General features: G+C 42.8%; 1 protein-coding gene across 9 annotated transcripts in view; it reads left to right on the forward strand.

The window, feature by feature from the left end:
• Positions 1 to 26,618, forward strand: part of RB1CC1 (RB1 inducible coiled-coil 1) — a 55,171-nt gene that overhangs the window by 3,414 nt on the left and 25,139 nt on the right. For 4 of the 9 annotated variants that reach the window (XR_014843827.1, XR_014843828.1, XM_021089370.2 and 1 more), the window contains exons 2-9: positions 13,535 to 13,649; positions 14,811 to 14,930; positions 16,344 to 16,470; positions 16,642 to 16,812; positions 18,378 to 18,580; positions 20,539 to 20,965; positions 23,765 to 23,935; positions 26,429 to 26,613. Coding sequence is in view for 7 of the 9 variants with exons in the window: in XM_021089370.2 (XP_020945029.2) it covers positions 14,860 to 14,930; positions 16,344 to 16,470; positions 16,642 to 16,812; positions 18,378 to 18,580; positions 20,539 to 20,965; positions 23,765 to 23,935; positions 26,429 to 26,613 (1,355 nt within the window). In the remaining 2 variants the exon portion in view is untranslated. The remainder of the gene's footprint in view (positions 1 to 13,534; positions 13,650 to 14,810; positions 14,931 to 16,343; positions 16,471 to 16,641; positions 16,813 to 18,377; positions 18,581 to 20,538; positions 20,966 to 23,764; positions 23,936 to 26,428; positions 26,614 to 26,618) is intronic. The other 5 variants (XM_021089371.2, XM_021089373.2, XM_085022386.1 and 2 more) reach the window with 3 other exon arrangements.

Consider the following 26,618-nt stretch of genomic DNA (forward strand, 5'->3'; position numbering starts at 1 on the left):
GAGTTTAAAAAAAAAAACAGAATTCACATTTAAAGTCGTAACTTCATATAGCTAGCCCTTGAAAATTACACCACGCACAGCCCTAGTGCATGGTATCTTGACTGATGACAGTTATACGGGAAAAATGGATATGGCTTCTGTGTTAGAGCTGTTTTGTTGTAGACCAGCTTAAATTCATTGTAACGATTATTCTGATTTTCTGTTAAGCAGAAGCTATCAAAAGACATGAAAAAATTTTAAATGCATTAAAGATAAGGTCTAACTATATTCTCTATTAGGACAGATTTTTTTTTTTTTAGACTTTATTTACTAATATTTCCAGTTCTACTTTCTATGAACTTTAGGACCCCACAATGTGTGGTACATTTATATGTACTGACATGGGGCAATTGCCTTGTAATTATATTATTCAGTTCAAACAAATTGCAACACATGTACTTCCTGTGTATATGGGGAACACCTGAAGGACACATTCCAAAGTGCCAAGAGTATTCATCCCCTTCTTGCTCGGCCTGCTGTTCTCACATCAGGTTTCTTGTCTAGTCGGACAAGGCATTCATTTAGAATGCCCTGGACCTTTCTGGAAAGGTCCTCTTTCAGGGCATGTGAGGAAGATGGCTGACCTACTCTTCTTTCCTTCTTTTTCTTTTCTTCTTGAAGGAGAAAGGGTAGGATCATGGGAATAAATCTGCTCTGGGGATATTGAAGCCCAATGTTGAGTCCCCAGGTGACCCAGACACTCCATTTGTGGTTTTCACTGATGCAACACCCAGTGGCTCCTCCATAAGGTCCAGCTGCTGTGAATTACAGTTTGCAGAATTACAAGTCAAACAAATTTTCATAGTCCTCTTTCTCTATGAAGCTTTTGGTCCACCTTGTCCAGAATCATCCACATTTCATGTTGTGTTAGACTTGGAAACACCTTGAGGGTGTTTGTACTCCAGCTTCTGGCTGGTGTTTGGCCTGTGCTGGGGGTTCAGTAACCGTGGGTAAATAATGACCGGCTGTGTCCAGTTTGGGGGTCAGAAGTTACTGTCTGGGGGTTTCCCCTTTGTTCTCTGCACTGAGGAAGCTGATTCTAAATTTTGAATGGATTAGACCAGTTGACAGTAAGCTGGAATGATTGACCTAATCATTGTGGTAATCTCTCAAAAGAGGAAATTGCAAATTAATCTCCAGTGGTAAATGATAAACACTGCTTTTTGTGAATATAGGAGATGCTTTCTTGTTTTTATGGATACCAAAGTACAGTTGTTAACACCTGTATGTGTGGGAGTAAATGCCGTGGAATCAGGATTTTTAAAAACACATCTCTCCTTTTCCTCTTCATTTATAACTGACTACATCCCAGAAGGATCCAGGAGGAACAGATGTCCTTTCATGGTGTGAGATTATTTTTCCACCACATAAGATAATTCACACCTCTCTAGTTAGGAACTCTGTAAGTTGAGAGGTGGGGAGAAAACGACTGTGCCCCCACCCCCAGGATTAGGGAAGGCTTCCCAGGAGGGCGGATGGACCCAGCAGGCTTATGGACCCTGCTTGGATGAGTAGAATTCAGAGAAGCAGAAATGGGGCAGCTGGTTTGTCTGGGAAGACTATGAAATGAGAGTACAGGTTTCATGGAGGCGCAGCTGGAGGTACTTTTAGAAAGATGAACTGGGCTTAATTATGAAGTCCTAGAATGTGGGAGATGTCTTAAAGTTAAACGTGCCACCACTTTTAAAGCTTGTATTCCATTCCTTGTGCCTGGAGGTCATCTGAAATGCGTTATGCTTCCCTCTCACTCTGCAGAAGTTTGTAAACTGATGTGCAGAGGGAGCTGGGTCTCAGTTCAGATACTGGTAACTCTGCTCCCCGCCTGCCCTTTTAATGCACATCTCACTTTAGGACAGCTTGATGGGTTCACACCCATCCACGGGCAGACAGGTGATGAAGGTGAGTGAGACTGAACTGGGTCCTGTGCCGAGGTCACCGGAATGGTGCCTGTGAGGAAGCAGACAGCAGAGCATGGTGGGCTCTTGGTTTCTGACCCCGCCATGGCAACGGTGAGGCTCCAGGAAGCAAGGAAGCCCCACTGCAGTGGGTCCTGGTGGCGGGCAGGCGAGTGAGCAGGGGTTGGAGCCAGGTGGAGGGAGTGTCCAGCTCTGAGAGAAGGGTTATGCCATTGGAAGGAAAGAGGGATATAGGATTTAGACAGGGATAACTGAAGTCTTAGGTAACAAGAGATAGTTTTGTTCACGAAAGAAGCTAGGGAATCCTTTTCAAGGAAACACACTGAATTGAAATTTCTGTGTGGAGGTTGAGCTACAGTGTGGTTTCTGAATGGAGATGGTTAGCAGCGGCCAAGCGCCAGTCCTGAGGTCTGGGGAGTTCCTAACACTGACGGCGATGGTGCACTGGGCTTCTGGATTCTCCTCTGTGTGGAGAGTCTTCTCTTTAAACCCTCACAGCCCTGCGAGCTGGGATGTCCCCTTCCTTGTGTATCCAAGCGCTTTAGGTTAGCTGAGGTCTGTGGTGGGAGCAGGACTTAAACATAGGTCTTCTTTTCCCAAATCTCACGTTCTTGTCACACTTCTCTTCTCCCATTCATGTGCCTACCAAGACCGTACCTGGAGAAGGAAGTCTGAATGATGGAGCGTGTGCAGATGGCAGGTGGGTCTCCACTGGAACCCTGATTGGGGGTGGCCTGGGGCCGCCAGACAGGGAGGCTGTCTTGTCTCTTAGATGGACCAGCTCTTCCAGGGCAGCGATTTTAGGTCCTTTTTTTCTTTGTAATGCTTAGAATGTTGTCTCTTTTCTTTTTCAAAACAGAAACAAGTTTTTAACCCCAGATTAAATTGTGACTTTTAAAGAGGTTAGTGGAGGAAATAGTTATGAAGAGGAAGAGGTCTTTAAGGTAGAGATGATTATTGTTTTGTTCTTTAATTAAAAGAGTTGTAATAAATTGGTTAATAAACTAGCAGGAATAGCTATTGGTTGTGGTCTTTCTTAGTTACTAGTTGAACTCTGCTTTGTCATTTACTTGCTGCTAGAAGTATCTTACAGAGCTCTGCTTGTGAGGGCCATTTCACTCTTGAGTGCTCTGTGTTATGTCACACAGCTATTGCCTGTCCTGAGGCAGTGCTTTGGAGTATTTACTGTTAAGTTGGCATTGTGCTAAATATGCTGTTTTGCATGGGTTATTTTACTTGCTTTTCACAAGCTGAATGAGGCAGGTATTAACTAACTAATATCGCCACTTTACAGATTAGGATCTGGAAATTTAGATGGATGTGCTGGTAAAGTTGTTTTTCTTTTAACTCTGTGTACTTGACAGTAAAGCCATATGGTTCATAGATTGGCTGGAGAAGAGGTAGGTAATTCAGTAAAATTTATAAATTTTATAATTTTGATTTAGATTACGCAGACTTGGAGTTCCCCTGATGGTGCAGTGGGTTAAGGATCTGGCATTGTCACTATAGCGGCTTAGGTCATTGCTCTGGTGGGTCGTTGCTGTGGTGTGGGTTCAGTCTCAGTCCCGGCACTTCTGCATGCATGGGTGGGGCAAAAAAAATAGATTACACAAAATTGGTCTTTATATATGTCTTATGTCATTTCTTTTAAAAGAACTTTAAATATTTTTAAAAAGAAGGAGTTCCTGTTGTGGCTCGGTAGTAACGAACCCAGCTAGTATCCATGAGAACGTGAGTTTGTTGCCTGGCCTCACTCAGCAGGTTAAGGATCCACTGTTGCTGTGGCTGTGGTGTAGGCCGGCAACTGCAGCTCCGATTCAACCCCTAGCCTGGGAACTTTCATATGTTGCAGGTTTGGCCCTAAAGAGAAAAAAAAAAAAAAAAAGAATTTAAAATATTAGCGTGAGGAGTTCCTGTCGTGGCTCAGTGGTTAACAAATCCGACTGGGAACCATGAGGTGGCGGGTTCGATCCCTGGCCTTGCTCAGTGGGTTAAAGATCTGGCTTTGCTGTGAGCCTGGTGTAGGTCACAGAGGCAGCTTGGATCTGGTGTTGCTGTGGCTCTGGCATAGGCTGGCAGCTTCAGCTCCGATTGGACCCCTAGCCTGGGAACCTCCAATATGCCACGGAAGCGGCCCTAGAAAAGGCAAAAAGACCAAAAAAAAAAAAAAAAGTTATCATGAACAAATATATTTTGTTCACTCTATTACCCTTTTAAAGCATTTAACTTTATAACTCATACTTTTCTGTTAAAATCTGATTAGAGCTTTGACTCACAAATTCATATTTTCATTCCCTTATTGTGTCCAATTTGCAAATTATGAAAGAAGTTTAAATATAGAAATAAAATCTTTCCTATATGAAACTTTCTTTGCCATGAAGCTATAACAAGACCACCTAAGAATTAGTAATGGAAAGTCGAAATAATAGTTCAAGATAGAAATAGGGCTTCTTTTTTTTTTTTTTTTTAATTTTAGCGCCATACCTGCAGCATATGGAGGTTCCCAGGCTAGGGGTCGAATCAGAGCTGTAGCTGCTGGCCCATACCACAGCCACAGCAACGCCGGATCCGAGCCATGTCTGTGACCTATACCACAACCCACTGAGCCACAGTAGGGACTCCAGAAATAGATTTTTTAAGGACTCTTATTAGAGGAGCTAAGGTAAAGAAAAAGAAACTTGATCAGGCAGCTTTGTGAGGAAATTTGGATGCTGGAGAAGTGGAAGCCTCTGCCCCCCTTGGTTTGTCCTGGGACAGAGTGTTCCTCTGAGTCTCCTTCACTGCTCACCTTCCTTCTGGCTCTAAGAGGTGTGCTTTACATTCTGCTATCCCCACAAGATCGTTCAGCCCTTCAGGACAGGGACCAACCTTGTCTGTTTCCATAAACACAAAGTTGTACCTTCAAGGGTCCTGAGTGGATGGTGGGCAGGCACTGAGGGCATCATCCGGGTGGCTGCCTCAGAGGCTCAGGGAACTCAACTCAAAAGTCAAAGTTCATGTTTCACGTCTGGGTGTGTTGTTTGAGAATAAGAAAGCCTTGACTGCCCTTTATACCTTGTACTAATGAGGTGCTGGTGCAGAATGGAAGTTTGGTTTGTATGTTTCGGTATATACCTGCTCACTCATAGGGAGTTATGACTTTGATTTTATGTGCAGTTGTTATGGCTCCTTTAATGTAGTAAATAAAGCATAATGTTTATGCCTTGCTGGAGACACCGTGGTCAGAGTCCCTCTCTACAGCTGTTATTTGTATATTTTGCTTATTTTCGTGGATTGACTGCAAATATAATATGCTGAGAGCTGATGTAACATGCTGGGTCCAGACTTGCTTAAGAATGGGATGAAGAGTGTCTTTGAGAAATAATGGAAAGTTTCTTAGCTCTGTCTCACCGCAGCGACAGATTGCTGCAAAAGTGTTTCAGTCACTTGTCTCTGTCACCATGAGAAAGGATGACCAGTAGGCATGAGGAAAATGAAAATTTTCATGCAGCTCAAGTGGGGTGGGGTGGGGTGGGCCCACGATGTCTCAGCTCTAGGTAGCCCTCGTACAGGCGTGTGTGACCGTCGTTTGTTCCAGTAGGTACTTCATGGCCAGTCTTGCTGGAGTTATGTGTGCATCCCCTCACTCTCTCTTCTCTCTCTACTGTCCTTGTAAATTTTTGAAGAACAGACCTGCACTCCCCCCCACCCCCCAGTACCTCTGCAAGGAAAATGGAAATAGATGTTGCCTCTACTTTAGAGATGAGAGATGTGTGTGTTTATTGAAGTTTTACTTACCTGCCCTAGGAACACCAGTTGCTTTTTGGGAAGGTCATAATTATTTATAATAGATTACCACCTATAATATATGACTACTCAATAGAATTACTAAGATAATTGCAATAATTTTCATAATGTTTTGTTATGGAAACTTGGAGACATAAAAAAAAGTAGAGAGAACATTACAGTGAATCCAATCGATCCATCCTGTGTACTTTAATAATTACCAGTGTCGGGAGTTCCAGCTGTAATGCAGGGGGTAAGGACCCAGTGTTGCCACAGCTGTGGTTTAGGTCGCTGCTGCTGGGATTCAATCCCTGGCCAGGGAACTTCGGTATGTGGCCCTTGCAGCCAAAACAAAAGAAAGCAAAACAACGTAGCAGTGTTTTGCTGATCTTATCTATCCCCCTGTCCGGCTAAACTCCACTTCGCTTCCTTCCTTCTTTCGTTTGTCTTTATTGAACTGTTTTAGAACATCTCAAGTATCATTTTACACGACTTTTTTAGAGCTAATTATTTTTTAGAACTATTATAAGTAAAATGCTGTTATCATCCAAAAAGAGGAATGGTAATTCTTAAGTAATAAAATCTAATACCTAATCCATATTTAGATTTCCACATTTATTTCAAATATTTTTTTTTAACAGTAGTTTCTTTGATTCAGGATCCAAACAGGTCCACACATGACATTTGGCTGTTCTATCTCCTTTAATAGAATTCTTAATCCTCCCTTTTTTCTTTGAGAGCATTTGTTAAAGAAACTAGGTTACTGTCCTGTAGAATGCCCATTTCTGAATTTAGCCGGTTGTTTTCTAGCAATATTGTGTATATTTTTTTCTCTGTAACGCCAAATTCCCTATTGCTGGGAGCTGTAGGTGGGAGCATAGGCTTAATTAAATGTTGGCTGGCCTTGGGGAGGGGGCACGAGTGCTGTAAGGCTGGGTAGTGTGGCTCAGGTGAGACCTTGTGTCCCTGTCAGAGGGACAGGTGATCAGTGTGCACATCTCACCCGCCATTTCTCCATCTGTTGGTGTCTAGGTCTGGTATTTCATTGCAAAGTAGTTGTCCTTTATATTCCGTCTCTAGTACCAGCTGGAGTTTTTCTACACAAGAGACTTTCCTTCCTCCAGCCCTGGTTCTCCTGAAGTTCATGGAGGAAAGAGGCAGGGCTTCTTTCCTTTCCCAGTTTTGGTAGGAGGTTGCTGCCCTCGCTCACCCTTTCCTTTCTTTATTTGGTAACATCATGAACATTTAGTATTTGTATTCATTCCTTTGATGCTCAGACTGTCACATTTCTTTGGCCTCTTAGCCTCTGGCCTCGTCTCCTTGGTCATTGACAGGTCCCAGCTTCTGTGGCATGTTCAGGTGTCCAGGGTTATGCAATTGGTGCTTTTTCTGCTCTGGACCTTAGGAATCAGCTGCTTCTCCGGGGTCCCTTTTATCGATCTAGACTTAGAGTGGTCCCCACAAGTCTGCTCTCACTTGGGGAACCAGCCACAAGTCAGATGGTGACCAGGACTACCCTGACTTCAGGCCAGCTGACTACAAATTCAGGGCTCCCCAAATCACCTTCAGGTTGAGAAATTCACTTGGAAAGTTCATGGAGGTCAGGAAAGTGCTGTACTTAGGATTACAGTTTTGTTATAGTGAAAGGGTATAAATTATGATTAAAAGCAGACAAAGGAAGCTTTGCATAGAGAGGAGTTTGGGAGGGTTCCAGATGCAGAGCTCTGGGTGGCCTGTCCTCTCTGTGGAGTCCGAGAGGGACAGCCTTGTCTCCTCTTGGACAGGGTGCTCAACCGTACAGAGTGCTGTTCCCCAGGAGCTTCCCACCCGAGTCTTTGTCCAGAGGTTTTAACTGGGGCCTCATCACCCAACGTCCCTAAGGCTGGCCTTTGGTCTCTGTCTGTTCCTGGAGGTCAGGCTCCTATTTCCTCTGGAGATCAGAACTGATGTCGTTTTCCCCAAGTATGCATGGGAAAACCATCTGAAAGAAGAAAACAGAAGTGCAAGCATATGTTTTGGAATTGTTTTTACTTAAAAAGAATGCTTTTTTCTTTTCCTACCTGAAAGTAGATATCATGGAGTTTGTGTTTATATGGAAAATTTTTCCTTTTGCCCACTAGGATATAAGCTTCACGAGAGAGGACATTTTTGTCTTTTTTTTTTTTTTTTTTTTTTTTTTTTAAATTCCCCAAACTAAAAATGTCTAGGACATACTAGATTCTTTGTTTCTTTTGTCTTTTCAGGGTTGCACCTGCGGCACATAATCAGAGCTGCAGCTGCAGCTGCTGGCCTATACCACAGCCACAGCAACTCGGGATCCGAGCCCCTTCTGTGACCTACACCACAGCTCATGGCAACACTGGATCCTTAACCCACTGAGCGAAGCCAGGGATCGAACCCACGTCCTCATGGCTACCAGCCGGATTCCTTACCTCTGGGCCACAATGGGACCTCCCATAGGGAGTACTAGATTCTTGGGTGATATTTTTGTTGAATGACTGTTATAAATTGACTCTGGGTTCAAGCCCCTGGAACTTTTATTTATTGAGTTTCTGTCTTTGGGCAAGTTGAGTAACCTCTGAATCTTTTTCCTCATCTGCAAAGGGAGGTAGTAGTCTTACAGGTTGTGAAAAATAAGTGAAGTAATGCATATAAAACTACTGAGCATAATGACTTACATTCAAATGAATCACTCCATAAACTCTGGCCACCACTAGTTCATGTATCTCACTGGAACAGGTAGCATGCGGGTCTCAGAGAAAGCCTGAGTCTTCTTGTAGTGCTCTACTCCCCCTTCGCAAGACGGGCTTCCTCTCACCTCTGCGGCCCCATTTAAATGCACCCATATAGAGAGGCCTGCCTCAGTCCCCCAGTCCAAGTTAGGTCCTTCTTTTTCCCCATTCTTCGTTGGATTCATCACAACTTGCATGGCATTGGCGTTGGATTTCTTCCTTTTTTTTTTTTTTTTGATTTCTTCCTAATAACACATCTTGGGGATGTTCCTCCTTGGGTTTATTTGATATGGTATTCGTTGGGTTTCCTGGGTTTGAATAAGTGATTCCTTTCTCATGTTAGAGAGGTAGGGAGGTTTTCCCGCTGTTATCTCTAAATATTTTCTCTGGCCCTTTGTCTTCTACTGGCACCCCTGTAATGCAAATGTTGGTGCATTTAAGGTTGTCTCAGAGTTCTCTTAGATGCTCCCTAATTCTTTTCATTCTTTTTTCTTTATTCTGTTTCACGTCAGTGATTTCCACCAGTCAGTCTTCCACCTTGCTTATTTGTTCTTCTGCCTCCGGTCATCTGCTATTGGTTCCTTCTAGTGAATTTTTTATTTTGTTAATTATATTTTGAATCTCTGCTTGTTTAATCTTTAAATCTTCTGTTTCGTTGTCCAATCTTCTATTTCTTTGTTCAGATTGATAAACTGATTAATTTATCAGTTTTTTCCCAAGATCTTGGATCATCTTTAACATCATAATTCTGAAGTCTTTTTCATCCAGTTCATTTAGCTTTTTCTGAGGTTGCTTTAGTTCCCTTATCTGGCTTATATTCCTCTGCCTTTTCATTTTGTACAGCTTTTTGGGTGGTCTCCTTTTTGCGGACAATAGGGTTGTAGCCTCTTTTGCTTCTGATGTCTGTCCCCCTCCTTGTGGCTGAACTTGGTAGGGGGCTTGCCTGTAGGCTTCCTGGTAGGTGGAGCTGAGTCTTGTCCCTCTGGTGGGTTGGGCTTTGTCTCTGGGTGACTGGAGGCAGCTGTCTGCCTGGGGGTTCTTTAGGCAGCCGGTTTGCTGATGGGTGGGGTATGTTCCCACCTAGTTTGTTGTTTGGCCTGGGGCTTCTCAGCCCTGATGGGTGGGGTCAGGTTTTCCTGGAAATGGCAGCCTCCACGGATGCCCACAATGCTGTGCCACTTGTTCTGCTGCCATAGCCATGGCAGCCACCCTCCTTTTCCCAGGAGATCCTTCAAGCCCTGCAGGCAGGTCTGACCTAGATTCCTATGGAGTCCCTGCTCTGCCCTGGGACCCAGTGCACAGGGAGACCTGAGTGTGCCCTTCAGAGTGGAGTCCCGTTTCCCCCAGTCCCGTGGAGCTCCTGTGCACAGGCCAGGCTGGCCCTCACTGCCAAATGCTCCAGGGGCTCCTTCCCCCAGGGCCAGACCCCCAGGCATGAGAACCCGACCTGGGCTCCGGGACTCTCATTCCTGTGGGAGAGCTCCTGCCATGTAGTTATTTTCCAGTCTGCGTGTTGCCCACCCGGCAGGTGTGGGATTGCTTATATCATGAAAGCGGCCCTCCTGCTGCCTGCCGATGTGGCCTCTTCTTTGTCTTTGGGTGTAGGATATCTTTTTTGGTAGTTTTCTAGTCTATTTTATTGATGGTTGTTCAGCGGTAGTTGTGATTTTGGTGTTTTTCGTGAGAGAAGGTGAGCTTATTAAGCCCTACTTTGCCATCTTCTGAACAGCTCGCATTTGCCTTCTTGTTTAATGCCTTTTTCTCCCTCAGGACTGGACTCCATCAGGGCAAAGGCCGGATCTGTTGTTTTCACAGAGTTCCCAGTCCTGGCACATATCTGGGTGTTGGCTGGACTGGGATGGATAAATGAAGGAATCGTCCCTGCCGCAGTATCCCATCTATTTCAGTCACATTCTTTAGATGGTTCCCTTTTACCTGTAAGATAAATTCTTTGCCTTCATTGACTTTCGTTAACTAATTCACCACTTTCCCTGTCTAGCCTGCATTGACTACAGTCATGTGAATCCCTGCTTATCTCTAGTTTCCTCTATAACAGCCAGGGTCTGTGCTCTTTCTAGGCTCCGCCCCAGCTGCTCTCCTCTTGTCACTCTAAGTGCCTTTCCTGTTTCCCTATCACTCTGCACACTACTTAGTACTGCAGTTAGGGTGACTCCGCCTGCTTTTCCAGCAGCAGATACTGCCTTTTTTTTTTATCCTTGTGATGTCTTCTGGGCTTGTGAATGTCCAGAGCCTGTGTACCTCGAATACCCTTCCTTATTGAGTGCTTGTCTTAGGCATTGTGTTGGTTGTTTCTATATCTGTCGTCTTGCTGACTTGAGCTCGCTGGATAAGGTGGGGTTTCCCTTTTTTCTGGTAGTTGAGCTTCATGTAGTCCTGGGACTGTCCATCCTGTTTCCTGTCACATCCCTTGTCTGCATAGTAACGTAGTGGACGGTAGGCAGCCTGTGGCATGAATAAAGTTCAGACGCACAAATAGTCAAAGACAGGGTTTAAGTAGAGAATAAATAATGTCAGGCACGAAAGTGAAAGCCTTAAAATATTTAACCCAGCAATTTTACTTCTAGAAATCTACTTTATGGAAATAATCCTAAGCATAGGGAAAAAATGTGGGAATTCCCGATGTGGCTCAGTGGTTTAAGAACCTGACATAGTCTCCATGAGGATGTGGGTTCAGTCCCTGGCCTCACTCAGTAGGTTAAGGGTCCGGCGTTGCTGTGAGCTGTGGTGTAGGTTACAGATGCCGTTCAGATCCCACGTTGCTGTGGCTGTGGCGTAGGCTGGCAGCTGCAGCTCCAATTTGACCCCTAGCCTGGGAACTTCCAGATGCTGCAGGTGTGGCCCTAAAAAAAAGTGGGGGGAGGAAGATAAAAGAAAAGTAGAAAGAAAAAATGTGTACCTGCAAGATTAAAAAACAAAAACCTAGAAATAGTAAATAACGAACTGGCGAATTCACAAATTGGAATGGGTTTTGGCCATCAATATTGATGGTTCTGAAGTATTTGTAATAGTGTGGAAAAGTGATTATTAAGTAAAAGACAAGTAATTATGTAAATCAAGATAAACTGGATAAAGCGCTGGTTTGAAATGCTCAAATTTTTGGTGATTTTTAACATGTTTTTCTCTCACACTATAGGTCTGCAGGGGTGGGCAGGGGGCACTTACTGTCACTCACCCTGGGACGGACCCAGCTCTGTTACTTGTAGGCCCTGGTAGTCAGCTCTTTATTTACCACTGAGGTCTGCCGGCTTCCTAGTCAGTCCCCTTGTTCATGACAAGACCCAGTGCCAACGTGCATCTACACGTGAGCCCTGATGGGCTGGGCCGGGCTGCCTGTTCCACCTTCCCAAGGAGATGGGATAATCCTTTACTGGTGTGGAATTATTCATTCATTTTATTTAGAAAATATTTTAGAGCTAGTTCCCAGGAATGCATGATCCTTGCTTTAAAGGTGAGAACCATGAAGAGAAACCCCACGTGGAAACCCACGGAGAGGACGTAGTGGGCACAGCTAGGGATTCAGTGTGGGAGAGGGAAGGGTGATCCCAGCAGGGAGAGAAAGGTGGGCCTGAGCTGGGGAGCAGCCCAAGGAAGGCTGCAGCCTTGAGGCAGCTTGGGTGGTCCTGGGAGCTGTGGTGGGGGGCGGGGGGGAGCAGCTGGGGAGGAGGAAGCCCAGGGCTACTGCCTCAGTGGGCATGGTGGTTCAAGGCGGGAGAGGCTGGGATTGCACTAGGGGTGTTGGAACCCTCCCTCCCTCCCTCCTTGTCCACCTCTCCCAGGGCTAAGCCCTCCCTCCTTAGTCTCCTTATCAAAGGAGGATGGGATTGGAGCTCCCTTTAAAGGATCGGAAGACTTGATCCCACCTGGTCAGTTCTCTGAAGTGGTGCTGCCATGCCAGTCAGCACGATCACGACTGGCTCTGTGAGCAGAACCGCCTGGTGAGGAGGTGAGGGTCTGTGGGGGTCTGTGAGGGCAGAGGGGAGGGGGAGGTGGGGACCTCCAGCTGGGAGGCCAGGGCTTGGCTTAAAGCAGGAGCCCTGGAGGAGTTGTGCGTGGGCACCGAGCAGGCGTGGGTCGGTACTGGTGTCTGAGGAAGAGGAAGGTCTAGGCTGGCACCAGGCGAGGCAGGAACAGGAAGCACGTGGCTGTAGGTGGCAGAGGCATGGAGCTCAGGGCTCCAGAGTGATTTGGGTGGGGCTGGGCGTGCTGCTTGGGAGGGTGAGCTAGGTGAGACCCCACGCCCTGGAACCCATGACTTCTCACTTGGGGTGCCCCTGTGGTGCGGGTACTGTGCTGTCTGATGCCGGGGAAGAGATGACTGCGGTCTGAATCGTGGAAAACAGCGCAGGTACTAGTCTCCATTTGTGGTGTGGCTGGGCTGGGCTTCAGGCCTCCTTGTCTGGGGCTCAGAAGGAGTGATCTGCTTCCAGCCCCCAGGTTGTCAAGAACCAGCTCCTTGCAGGTTGTTGGACTGAGACCCTCAGCGACGTGCTGCCCGTTGGCCAGAGGCCAGAGGCCAGCTTCAGTTTCTTGCCACGGGGTCTCCATGAGGCAGCTTACTCCGTGGCTCTGCAGGGGAGCCGGCTTTCCATCACCTCTGCGGGGTTTCAGGGCTTCAGAGCCCGTCACAGTCTCTGCCCACTCAACTGGGTCAGGGTTCCACTGGAGTGGAGGTGCCTGGAGGCTGCAGGCAGACAGGCTGGCATAGAGGCTCTGTGCCACTGGTGCCGTTTTATTCCTGTTTTACCGAAGGAGAAACTAAAACAGTTAAGCACCTTGCTGCACATCCTATGTAAGTAGTGGGGTTCTTAGATTTTAAGGGCTGAAAAATGGCTCCAGGCTTTGGCAGTGTTGGGGAGTCTTTGGGGACTTCGGGTTGACTTGTAATGGAGTGACACTGGTCACTGTCCAGTGCTTGATGTTCAGCGAAGGTGCAAGGAGGAAGGGGGACTGAGCAGAGGTGACTCTCAGAAGGTGACCATACAAGGCAGAAAACACTAACCATTTTTGTTGTCACGTTGAATTATTTCTCTCCGTGATAATCCAGAAATCTTTCTTTTCCAGTTCACTGAGTTTAACCAGTAATGCCGTTTGGTTGCCAATATCAAGCAAAGCAAACAAAAGCCAGTTTTCATCTGCTTTTTAAGAAAAGTGGTAGTCCTTTTCGCAGTGCCTGACCGTAAGTCACAGTTGCTCCCTTTGTAACAGTCTTTGATCTAGTGATTTAAAATAGTGGTTTGGAAACATTCATTTTAGAACTTTATTTGCCTTTTCCTTCTCTCATAATACCACTCTAAGCTCATATGGAAAGAGGAAAGATAACTACTAGTTTCTGGAGACTTACTTATTGCTAACCTTCATTACTTAAATTAATCTTGGGGATTTTTACTTCCAGTTGTTAAAAATAAAATGCTAGCTCTTGAAATCTGTCCCTTTATTTATAGATGAGGAAGCTTTATTTGATATATGGGATTTTGACTTGGACAGCTAGTTACTGGCAGAGTTGTTTTAAATGTCCTGGATTTCAGGCCTGGGCACTTTCCCCTGGGCCACCAGGTGGTGACCTGTGAGGGCCGTGGGCGACTGTGACTGAGTGAGGAGGTGAAGCTCAGGTTAAGAGGCGTCTGGGGACGCTCTTTTCCTCCTCTTGCCAAGTAGCAGCTCTTGTTTGTGCTAAGTAAGCTTAGCCTGAAGACAAAAAGGAACATGTGGGGAGGAACTTTTGGAGTTAGATGTTTGACCAAATTTTTTATTTTAATTATTCTTAATGTAGGGTGGTACATGAGAACAGTGTGAAATATACACCTAACTGTTCTGACTGCTGGGCTCTTTTTTTCTCAAAACATTTTATTTTTTAAAAGATAGAAGTTATACTTTTCACTAATCTCATTACTGTTTATTATTATTATTATTATTAGTTTTTGCTTCTTAGGGCCGCACCCGTGGCATATGGAAGTTCCTGGGCTAGGGGCTGAATTGGAGCTACAGCTGCTGGCTTACACCACAGCCACAGCAATGCTGGATCCGAGCCACGTCTACGACCAGTAGCACGGCTCATGGCAATGCCAGATCCTTAACCCACTGAGCAGGGCCAGGGATCAAACCTGTGTCCTCATGGAGACTAGTTGGGTTCATTACTGCTGAGCCACAGCTGTAACTCCTTCTTTATTATTATTTTTTAAGCAGCCAGTTTATTGACTTGTCCAGTTAACCATCTTAGACATCCACACTTATTTTGTTTTTTTGTGTTTATTGGTATACCTCTGCTCTGTCTTATGTGAGCATACTTTTATTTGTACTTGGGTTGTAATTGACCACCTCTCTTACCTGTTTCTTTCAGTGACCATATCCGAGTGTGAGGCGCAGGCTCACAGAATCAGGGAATCATCATGAAGTTGTATGTGTTTCTGGTTAACACTGGGACCACCCTGACATTTGACACTGAACTTACAGTGCAAACGTGAGCACATTTCATTGTTCCTCGTCAGTTTTGCATTTTGTACATACAAAAAGTTAGAGAATGATTTGATTTTGAGAAAACTATTCCTTTGTTAAATAGGGATAGCAACATGGCAAGTCTTAAATCTCTTATCCCTAGCATATTATGTATTCAGTTGTCATCTCCTCTGAAATGTTAACTTTAAATTCGTTAAAGTTGTGCTTTGTTCTGTTTGTGTGAATGTATTATTCACTGTAAACAAACTGATTTCAAACCAAGGCAGTTGAATAGAAGTAAGTTTCCATAGTTGATTGCTATTCTAAGTGTCACAGAACACTGCTGAGGGTATTGTTGCTAGCTGTATAAACCAGTATGTACCAGTCCTGTGTCTTTTCATCATTGTTTTTATTTTTTGTATGAATAAAGTCAATATTGTTTGTTTTGTTTGTTAATGATAAAATAAAACTTGGAAATAACCTTATTTTTTTAAATGGAATTATGATATTATTTTTTTTAAAGTTGTAGTTTTTATAGAACGTGATTTGATCTATAAAGGAAATGATCTTTTGAAAGATTAGGAAAAGGAAGCAATTTTCATCTGGTGTAGACTTAATGTGTTTTGTGTCATGTGATGTGGAGAGTTTAACACATCCCATGTTCTGAGGATACTAATTTGAACATACTCCTTTGCTACATTACGTCAAGATCACAGAAATAAAAGTCTCTACTGCCTGCATTTCATAGACTCACTTTCAGCTATTTTTTTTCTCTTTTGGGTGCCCCATGGAAAATGGAGTTCCTAGGCCAGGGACAAGATCCCAGCCGCAGTTGTGACCTATGCTGGATTCTTAACCAACTATGCTGGGCTGGGGATCAAACCGATGATCCCATCATGCTAGCGGGAACTCCTAGACTAACTTTTATTTATTTATTTATTTTTGGTCTTTTTGCTATTTCTTTGGGCCACTCCCGCGGCATATGGATGTTCCCAGGCTAGGGGTTGAATCGGAGCTGTAGCCACCGGCCTACGCCAGAGCCACAGCAACGTGGGATCCGAGCCGCATCTGCAGCCTACACCACAGCCCACGGCAACGCCGGATCGTTAACCCACTGAGCAAGGGCAGGGACTGAACCTGCAACCTCATGGTTCCTAGTCGTATTCGTTAACCACTGCGCCACAACGGGAACTCCTAGACTAACTTTTAGATGGAGGCACATGGGTGATTTACTGACCTTTCAGTCATTTAAGATTGGCTGGTTACTTACGGAATCCAGCTGCAGACATGGGAAGCTTGTATTTTTCCTAGTTTTGGGGGAAGTTTTTAGAGTGAAATCGATTTATCTGTCAGGTATTTTTACATAGTGCCACTTTGCAAATGTTTGTCACTGGGCAGAAGTGACTAGCTGACTTTCTGCCCCCCTCTTTCCTCTAAGTGTGGCGGACCTCAAGCATGCCATCCATAGCAAGTACAAGATTGCGGCCCAGCACCAGGTGCTCGTGGTCAACGGAGGGGAGTGCATGGCTGCCGATCGGAGGGTGTGCACCTACAGCGCTGGGACGGTAGGTGGCGGCTGCTCCCTCCCGCACCTGTCCCAGTGGCACGGCCCCAGGATTGGGAGCTGCGGGTCACGAGGAAGGTGTATGACCTATATATTGAGGGCAAGGGGCATGCTCAGTATTTATAACATTTTACTTCTTTTTTTTTTTTTTTTTGGATTTTTACTTCTATAGGATACAAATCCAATTTTTCTTTTTAACAAAGAAATGATCTTATCTGAACGTCTACCTGCTATTCCTAAAACTACCTTTTCAACAGAAAATGACATGGAAATAAAAGTTGAAGAGTCCCTTATGATGCCTGCAGTTTTTCACACTGTCGCTTCAAGGACACAACTTGCAGTGGTAATTGTAGTATTTATACCTGGTACAGCTGAAAATTTAAAATTGGTATATTTAACAGAATAATGTCTCTCATTCAAATACTTGGTAGTATTTTTGTGGACTTTTAGCTTACTAGGCATCAGTGAATGATCCAAAAAAATGGGTTGCTTTTAAAAGCATTCAAAATAGTCTAAATTATAGAAGAAGCACACCAAAAATATGAAAAATAACAAACTTTTTGAAAAAATACTTTGTGATTACTATGTCTGGTTTTTAAATTTCAGGTGCATTTTTATAAACAATGACAAGACCTTAGAGGGAACAGCTATCTTAACATGATTTGTTTATCCTCTTTCTGAGATGGTGGCGTGCAGACAGTAAGGTGGCTGTGTTAGGGCAGACAGACGAGGAAGAGAGAGCCCAAACTTAAATTGTGATTCTCTCTCTCAGGTCCACATTTAGGTCTGGGAGGAGAACCCAGTTTCTTCCTAATACATAAACCTCTTGTATTACTGCCTTTGTTTGTTGACCTCAGTGAACAGCAGCTGCTATGGGATCTCAGTTCCCAGACCAAGGATTGAACTGGCCCTCATTGGTGAAAGCAGCCAAGTCTTAACCACCGGACCATCAGGGAACTCCCTTTTTAGTTCGTTTTGTTTTTTGTTTGATTTACTGTAATATTGGCTGTAAGCCACCAGTAGTAGGACCCATTGTGCTTTCAGACATGAGAAAATGTTATCTTAGAATCAACTAAATAAAAGTATTCATCTTTCATACAAATACATGAATTAATAAAATAATAAAATGTTGATAAAGTATTAGTATTTGCTCTTTTATGGAAATCTCTTAGCAGTTCGTTTTAATATAGTAATGCGTTTGTGAAACTATCCCATTTTTTGTGTAGGATACAACATAAAAAGAGAATGACTTCATCTTCCTGGGATGTAGTTAATAAACATTAAAGAGTCCAGAAATGTTTTTTAGAAGGCAAAATTATTTTTAAAATGATAAATTCTGTAAACCGAATTTATATAATAGAGTCCTTTTAGATTTATTTTCTGATAATTGGCATACAAATAAACTAATAAAACTAATAAAGATGTCTTACACAGTTGCATGCAATTTAAAAATAATAGTTTTGATTTAATTGAAAAATATAGATATAACATGCTAATTGAAAATGTAATATTAAATATAACAATCACAAGATAACCAGATAGGATATATAATTGTCAAGTGGTTAGAGTAAGAAAAGAATGGCGAGTTCCTATTGTGGCTCAGTGGGTTATAAACCTAACTAGTATCCATGAGGATACAGATTCGATCCTTGGCCCCACTCAGTGGGTTAAGGATGTGGTATTGCCATGAGCTTTGGTGTGTAGGTCGCAGGCATGGCTCCAATCTGGTATTGCTGTGGCTGTGGCGTAGGCCAGTAACTGCAGGTCCTATCTGACCACTAGCCTGGGAACTTCCGTATGGCCCTAAAAAGAAAAAAAAAAAAAAAAAAAAGGAAGAAAGAATAAATAAAACTTAATCAAAAGATTTAAAGATCAAGTGGATGAAATGTTTCTTCTTTCCCAATATAGGAAATGTATGAAGTTGCCAAGAAACTTTGCTCTTTCTGTGAAGGTCTGGTCCATGATGAACATCTTCAACATCAAGGCTGGGCTGCAATCATGGCCAATCTGGAGGATTGCTCAAATTCATACCAAAAGCTGCTTTTCAAATTTGAAAGTATTTATTCAAATTATCTGCAGTCTGTAGAAGACATCAAGTTGAAACTTACTCAGTATGTTTGCCATTAAAATGGATAAGAAGTTTGTTTAAAAATAACCTTTGCAGTTTTTCATTAGTTTTAGTAATGGTAATTTTGTTTCTATTAGGAACTGTATTTATAGTAATTGAGGTTCTTGTTCTTAAGACATTTGTGATGACTTTTATGAACTGTAAAATTTAAAAATCAGGGCCCTTTTTTATCCTCCACATACTTTATGGATCTACCACATTTTTTTTTCTTGTGTTTTCTTTATGTAAAAGGCTCAAAATACTTTTGAAATCATTTCGAAACTCAGGAATCTTTGTCTCTTTCTTGTCTTTCTTTTACAATAAAGTAAAGCAAAGTGCAGAAATAATGATTTCATGGAAAAGTTTTCAAACATGAGGCAGCTAAGGAAAACTTTACTTTTCATTTTAAATATTGCCACATGATGTAGGCTTGTGCTCTAGTTCTCAATGAGATGTTTTTCTGGCTCTTTGCATGTAAGCACATCTGATACCTATTGGTTCTTTTCTAAAAGGGCTATCTATAGTGAATGTAATTCTGCATGAGTATATATGTATGCTTTCAATGTTTTGTGTTCATTTTTTGGGTTCTTTTTAAGTTTATTTAACCTGGATTGCATGTTCTTTTTTTCTTTTTTATTTTTTTTAAAGTTTCTCTATTTTGTGGTATGAATACTGAGAACATTTTGGCCATAGGCTGACAATGGGACACCTCTTTGGAAGGAAGGGAATGCTTTATTAAGACTGGAGAGAGCTTTTGAAAGTTTTTTTTTTTTTTTTTTGTCTTTTTGCTATTTCTTGGGCCGCTCCTGCGGCATATGGAGATTCCCAGGCTAGGGGTATAATCGGAGCTGTAGCCTCCGTCCTATGCCAGAGCCACAGCAACGCTGGATCCGAGCCGCATCTGCAATTTACACCACAGCTCACGGCAACGCCGGATCGTTAACCCACTGAGCAAGCACAGGGACCGAACCCGAAACCTCATGGTTCCTAGTCAGATTCGTTAACCCCTGCGCCACGACGGGAACTCCTGAACCTTTTCGAGTTACTATTTTTGAGGGAGAGTTCTTCCAGATTTATTTATTTATTTTGGGGGGTGGGCTGCACTCAACAGCACATGGAAGTTCCCTGGCCTGGGATTGAACCTTCACCATAGCAGTGGCTCGAGCCACAGCTGTGACAATGCTGGATTCTTAGCCCACTAGGCCACCAGGGAATTCCTCAGATGTTAATTTAAGGTAGGGGCCTGAATCATTTTACATATGTTTTTCACAGACGTGAAGTCAAGATTTCATCTTTTCCCCATGTTTTTTGATAGCGTCTGTCTTATTTTCAGGGTGTGATGAATGCAAGAGTTATCTCTTTAATTTTTAATAAAAACATTAGTTTTGGAGTTCCCACTGTGGTGCAGTGGGATTGATGGTGCCTCTGGAGCGCTGGGACAAAGGTTCGATCCGTGGCCCTGCAGAGTGGGTTAAGGATCTGGTGTTGCCACAGCTGTGGAGTGGGTCATGATTGTGGCTCAGATCTGGTCCCTGTCCCGAGGACTCCCTCTGCTGAGGGGCAGCACAAAAGGGGCAGCGGGGCGGGGAGGGGGAATGTTATTTTTATCCTCTGCTTTCGGCACATCAAAAATACTTGATTAGCTTAAAGATAAATGTTAAACTTTAAGGGACTGCCATGGTAAATCTTTTTTACAAATTCCAATTTTTTATATCATTAGGGTTTATTAAAAACCATGTGCCTACTTGTTTAGGATAAACCTGCTACCTTTACTTTTGAGGGTGCTATGGTGTGTGAACGATATCCTTTTCTCTGTCTCCTAAGTCTTTTTTAAAGAATACCTCGTAGACCTCTTTAGATGCATGTACTATAGCAGAGGCATGAGGTTCATGTTTATGCTAATAAAATCTTTCTTTCAGAATGTCAGTCTCTTTTGTACTGACAGATCTTTTGTATTTTAAGTTTAGGAACTGCAGTTTCAGTGATGGCCAAGATTCCGCTGTTGGAGTGCCTGACCAGACACAGCTATAGGGAGTGTTTGGGAAGATTGGATTCCCTGCCTGAACACGAAGGCTCAGAAGAGGCGGAGACGAAGACTTCCGCTGACCTGGTGCTGTCTCCTGAGATGCCTGCAACACCGATCAAACCCTTGTCAACCTCGTGTCTGAAGGCAGCGGAACATGTAGCCCCAGAAGCCACGGATGCTGAAAGTGGAAAAGAAATTAGGGAGTCTGGTCAAAATACTGCCCAGCTGGACGAAACTTCAGTAGATGCTAAAGACGGCGATCTGCCTTTTTTCAATGTTTCTCTGTTAGACTGGATCAATGTTCAGGACAGGCCTAATGATGTGGAATCCTTGGTCAGGAAATGCTTTGATTCCATGAGCAGGGTAAGGAACAGTAATGGGATTTTTCTTGTCATTTTAACCACTTGAAATTATATTACCTGTACTTGGTATTTTCATAGAGTAAGGGGAGAAAGGACATGTCATAGTAGAAGTAATGAGCCTTGGGGTTCCTGCTGTGGCTCGGCAGGTTAAGAACCCAACTAGTATCCATGAGGACGCAGGTTCTGTTCCATGGCCTCACTCAGTGGGTTAAGGATCTGGCATTACTGCAAGCTGCCATAGACTGCAGATGCAGCTCGGATCTGGTGTGGTTGTGGCTGTGGTGTAGGCTGGCAGTTGCAGCTCTGATTCTCCCCCTGGCCTGGGAACCTCCATATGCTGCAGACACGGCCCTAAAAAGACCAAAAGAAAGAATGAGCCTTGGTGTTAAACTTTATAACCATGTGTGTGACCTTGGACAAATCAAATTATTTAACTTGTAACCTTGTTTATGAAGTGACAGCAAATTTGGGAAGATTATTGGAGGTAATATAGGTAAAATTGCTATCCAGTGCCAAGCCTGAAGTGTCTGCTCCAATGGGGGTGGTTTTGTTGGCAGTGGTACTTTGAATTTTTTCCCCTGACCTTGTGGTATTCCTTGAACTTTTTAATATCTCCTATCCTTTAATTTGTTCCTGTAGTTAGACTCTATCCTCTGTTAGGCAAAACTCAAACAGTCTTGCTGGTTTTCGTTTTTGTGCCTTGGGTACTGAGTATTCTCTAAATTAAAGGAAATAGGTGAAAAGTATTTGACTAACTCTGACCTGCCCTATTACTTACATTAACTTGTTAATGCTTCATATGATCATATTTACAGATGCTATAGAACTTTCAAGCTTTTTGGGAAAAAATATTAATGATACTACTTCGTTTTTTAACAGTTAAATTTTTACACTGAGAAAAGTGTGTATTTGGTGAAATACACAAGTCTTGAGTGGTTAATTCACAGAGTAACCAACTTGCAACGAAAGATACATTGGACTTTCTATCTCCCAGGAAACCCTCATTCGCGTTTTTCTAATGGGCACCCCTCAGAGGGAACTGCTTTCTGGTGTTTAAAAGAAAAATTTTAGATACTGCATCCACCTGAGATTTTTTTTTTCTTTTTTTTTTTTTTTTTGCTTTTTGGGGCTGCACTTGGGGCATATTTAAGTTCCCAGGCTAGGGATGGAATCAGAGCTACAGCTGCCAGATGTACACCACAGCCACAGCAATGCAGGATCCCAGCCGTGTCTGCACCCTACCCACAGCTCATGGCAACACCGGATCCTTAACTCACCAAACAAGGCCAGGGATTGAACCTGCATCCTCATGGATATTGGTCTGGTTCATTACTGCTGAGCCACTATGGGAACTCCCTAAACTATTGACATTTTAGTAGGCTAAAAAGTCCATCTATGATTGTGGGCAATCAGCCACCTGACGGTGTCCTTTTTTATAATTCCCGTGAGTCAGAGAAACAGAGCTTCTAGACCATGAGAACCTCCTTTTGAAAGCTTGCAGTTGGCTTTGTGTTTGCATGGTTCCTAAATGAAATCTAGCAAAGCACTAAGTTTTATTTACTTTATATGACAAGAGAAAGAAAACCATGGTCCTCTTCTGGCTTAATAATGAAAAGTTACGGTAATTTATATCCACAGAATTGAGTGACTCTCACAGTGTTCTGACTTGCTTGTCTGGGTAGCTCTAGTCTACTTTCGGTGGATTAGAACATACAGAAACATTATGATCAGAAGCCATGCTTGGGGTTGGTTTTTTCCTGCCTTAAGTCAGTGCCGTGCTTTATATGTAGTTGTAATTTTGCCCAGGTTGAAAATTTGACTCTATTTTAGTTGTCTTTTTTAGCCTTTCATCACCCTGATAATTTTCAACTAGTAAGTACTTTGGAAATATGTGCCCATTGTACTTACCACAAAAATGAGAAAATGTTCACATATGCACTTGTCTTAGTTATCGTGCGAAGCAAGTACTGCCTGTGTTAAGTAATGTCTGAGTTAACTTTTTTTATGATGTTAGCAATGCAGTTTCTTTTCTTACATATATATATATTTCTTGAGTTCTGTAATTCTTTTTAAAAAATTTTTATTATAGTTGATTTATAATGTTGTACCAATTTCTCCTGTACAGCCAAGTGACCCAGTCATACATGTACATGCATTCTTTTTCTCATATTATCTTCTATCATGTTCTATCCCAAGAGATTGGATATAGTTCCCTGTGCTATAGAGCAGGACCTCATTGCTTATCCATTCTAAATGTAATAGTTTGCATCTACTAATCCCAAATTCTCTGTCCATCCCATTCCCTCCTCTCTCCTCCTTGGCAACCACAAGTCTGTTCTCCATGTCTGTGAGTCTGTTTCTGTTTCATAGATAGGTTCATCTATGCCATATTTTGGATTCCAGATATAAGTGATAATATGGTATTTTTCTCTTTTTGACTTAATTCACGTAGTATGAGAATCTCTAGTTGCATCCATGTTGTTGCAAATGGCCTTTTGTTTTTTTATCGCTGAGTAGTATTCCATTGTGTATATGTACCACCTCTTCTTAATCCGTTCATCCTAAATGGGTGGACATTTAGGTTGTTTCCATGTCTTGGCTATTGTGCCTGGTGCTACAGTGAACATACAGTTGCATTTATCTTTTTCAATGAAAGTTTTGTCCAGATACATGTCCAGGAGTGGGTTTGTTCTATATTTTCAACTATTACTGCTTTTCTTTGAAGCTGTGTATCAAAATACGGTGAAGTATATTTTTAAACTGTTTGCTGGAAATTTTGTTCATATCCGTTTCCTTTCAGCTTGATCCACGGATTATTCGACCCTTTATAGCAGAATGTCGTCAAACTATCGCCAATCTCGATAATCAGAACATGAAAGCCATCAAAGGGCTGGAAGACCGGCTGTACGCCCTGGACCAGATGATCGCCAGCTGTGGGCGACTCGTCAACGAACAGAAAGAGCTCGCTCAGGTGCTTATTGCCAACTCCCTGGGCAGAGGAATTTGCAGTTCTTCTAGACAAGCTTACATGCAGTATCAGCTTTCTGTGCACTTGTGTTTTCACTTCCTTCATGAGTATTCTTAGTGCAGAGCCCCAGATTCCAGGTAACAAAGAAGCAGGCCTGTGGTTCAGGTTCAGGTTTGAGAAAATAAAGGGAGCTGAGGTTGCTGTGGATGACAGCTGGAAGGTGGACTGAGAGCTGTGACAGCAGGGGAGGGCATGTGTAGGCCGACAGCCAGGTTGGGGAGGGCCTGAGTCCCTCCTGTGCCGCCTCGGGGAAGAAAATAAATAGATCTTAAAGAATTTACTAGTACTCGGGTTCTTAGGTCTGATTTAAATGCTGTGCTCCAAGAACTCTGTCATCAAAGTAGATGTCTAACCAGAAGGTTATCAGTGGTGTGGAGAGCTGGTCTCCCCTTGTGGTGACTGCAGTTCAGCCTCCTTCACTGTCTGGTACTCTGAGAACAGCCTGTAAGTCAAAGAGAGGACTTTGACAATCTTGGCACTAACACACGCTTTTCTGGCTTAATTTTCCCTGCCAGTATTTTTTCCTCTATTTGTGTTCTTTCATTAGAACATCTGAATAATCATCTTGGTAGGCACAGATGTCTTAGGTCCCTTGCGTGGCTGAGGAGATGCAGTATGCTGTCGGGAGGGCAGTGTGTGTCACCTCGCCATGTGCTTTCTAAACGTTTAAAATGTGTGTAGCGCTTTTATAGATAACTAATTGAATTCGTCTTGTAATTACCAGATTCTCTTTTTCTCTCTCTTGGTTTTGGAACCAGCCACCTTATGGTGAACTGTATTTCTCTCTCTTGTATTTGTGCTGAATGGAGCCCCAGAGCCGTGAGAGTGGGGGTCCTTGTTTAATTCCTGGTCTGTAGCAAATGGTCAACATTTCATCATTATAATTTTGTAATAGTTTTTTTCTTCTTATTGGTTTAATAGAAACCCATTATCAGATTAAGAAAGTTACATTCTGTTTCTAATCCTGGACCATCCTTATTCTTGGAATAAGTTCAACATGGTCATAATAGAATGTATTAAGTGTATTTCTTTAAAGTAATATGTGTCCTTGGTGTATTGAAGTCTAGTCTACATTAAAATATCCTTTAGTATTTCCTTTTAATGACAAATTCAGTTTTTGTTGCTTAAAAAAATCTCTTTAAGTCACCAGTGTTTCTGAAGGATATTTTCTCTTGATAGCGAATTCTAGGCTGTTAGTGATTTATTTGTAGCACTTTGCCTTCAGTTGGACTGTCTGGCAAAGTGTGGCTTTCTTTGTATTTCTCCTGCATTTGGCTTGAACTACATGAATTGTGGATTGATTCTCTATTTTTCTTGAACTCAGTAAAAAGTATTGAAAACTTATTAAGACTTTATCAAAGGAGATTAAAGCAGTAAGTTTTCTTTTTAAGAGAGTAAATTATAGAAAAAGCATAGCCATGGTTAAGCATGCAGCACATTGGAAGAAAATTAAGATATGAAATTACTTTTTAAATTTCAGATATTGAACCATTTTAGTACATATTTTCGTGACATTTAGAAAACCAGGAAACAGGAAGGGGGGAAGAGAACTACCAGAAAGTGAGAAGACACACGTGCTGTTCTTTGCCAGTCCCGAGGTTGAGTACCCACAGCAATCGTTATCCACAGTAGCAAGTGTGACAGTGAGATGGATGTGCGACCCTGAAACTCGTGTAACATTTAATTGTGTAGTAAGTCGAGGAGGGAGACCTGTAAATACAATATCATACTTAGCAAGATGTCTCATCATGATGTCTTTTTGTGTGATTGCTGTTGGGTTTGGCATGTCTGTCTGAATTAATCTATAGCCTAAACACAATCCCTACCCAACACAAAGATGCACAGTTCACCTATGAAAATAAATAAGGATAGCTAAGAACCAAGTCTTCATTATTTTTCCTATGAAATAATCACATGTACTCTGAGTCATCGTTCTGAGGAGATGAGCACAGACCAGTGGGGCAGAGTACAGTAGCCCAGAAACACTGGCGAGAGGAAGGGCTTTTTGATGAATCGTGCAAGGCCAGGTGATGTATTGAGTACCACTGGTTAGATGAAACCTATTGTTACTGTTCCTGGCCTTGGCCAGGACCCCCTGTGTGTTCAGTCATGCTCTGCCTGACGGGTTTAGGAGCTGAGAGAGGAGAAGCACCTGCTGCTTCTGATTTGCCTGCTGTGTCCTTAGATACATTTGCTTTAACTTGCTGGGTCTCTTTTTTTTCTCCTTCCTCTGAAAGTGAAACGGAATTAGATGAGCATAAGTGTCTTAAAAACTCTCTTTTGCTGTGCACACATCTACTACATTGAGGAAAGTAGGAGATTTTAAAATCTTATTTGAAAGTAGAACAGTTCATGTCTAACATAAAGATTTTCCTCTTAGATGAGCGTGTGTTTTTTCATGAAAGTTAATATCCATTAAAATATTTTCTCTCAAAGGGATTTTTAGCTAACCAGATGAGAGCTGAAAACTTGAAGGATGCATCTGTATTACCTGATTTGTGCCTGAGTCATGCAAATCAGTTGATGATTATGTTGCAAAATCATAGAAAACTGTTGGATATTAAACAGAAGTGTACCACTGCCAAACAAGAACTAGCAAATAACCTTCATGTCAGACTGAAGTAAG

This window comes from Sus scrofa, chromosome 4 (genome assembly GCF_054392235.1).
Source record: "Sus scrofa isolate SSC_HxYL_T2T_F1_AM1 chromosome 4, Sscrofa_HxYL_maternal_Yorkshire_Landrace_v2.0, whole genome shotgun sequence".
Taxonomy (NCBI): Eukaryota; Metazoa; Chordata; class Mammalia; order Artiodactyla; family Suidae; genus Sus; species Sus scrofa.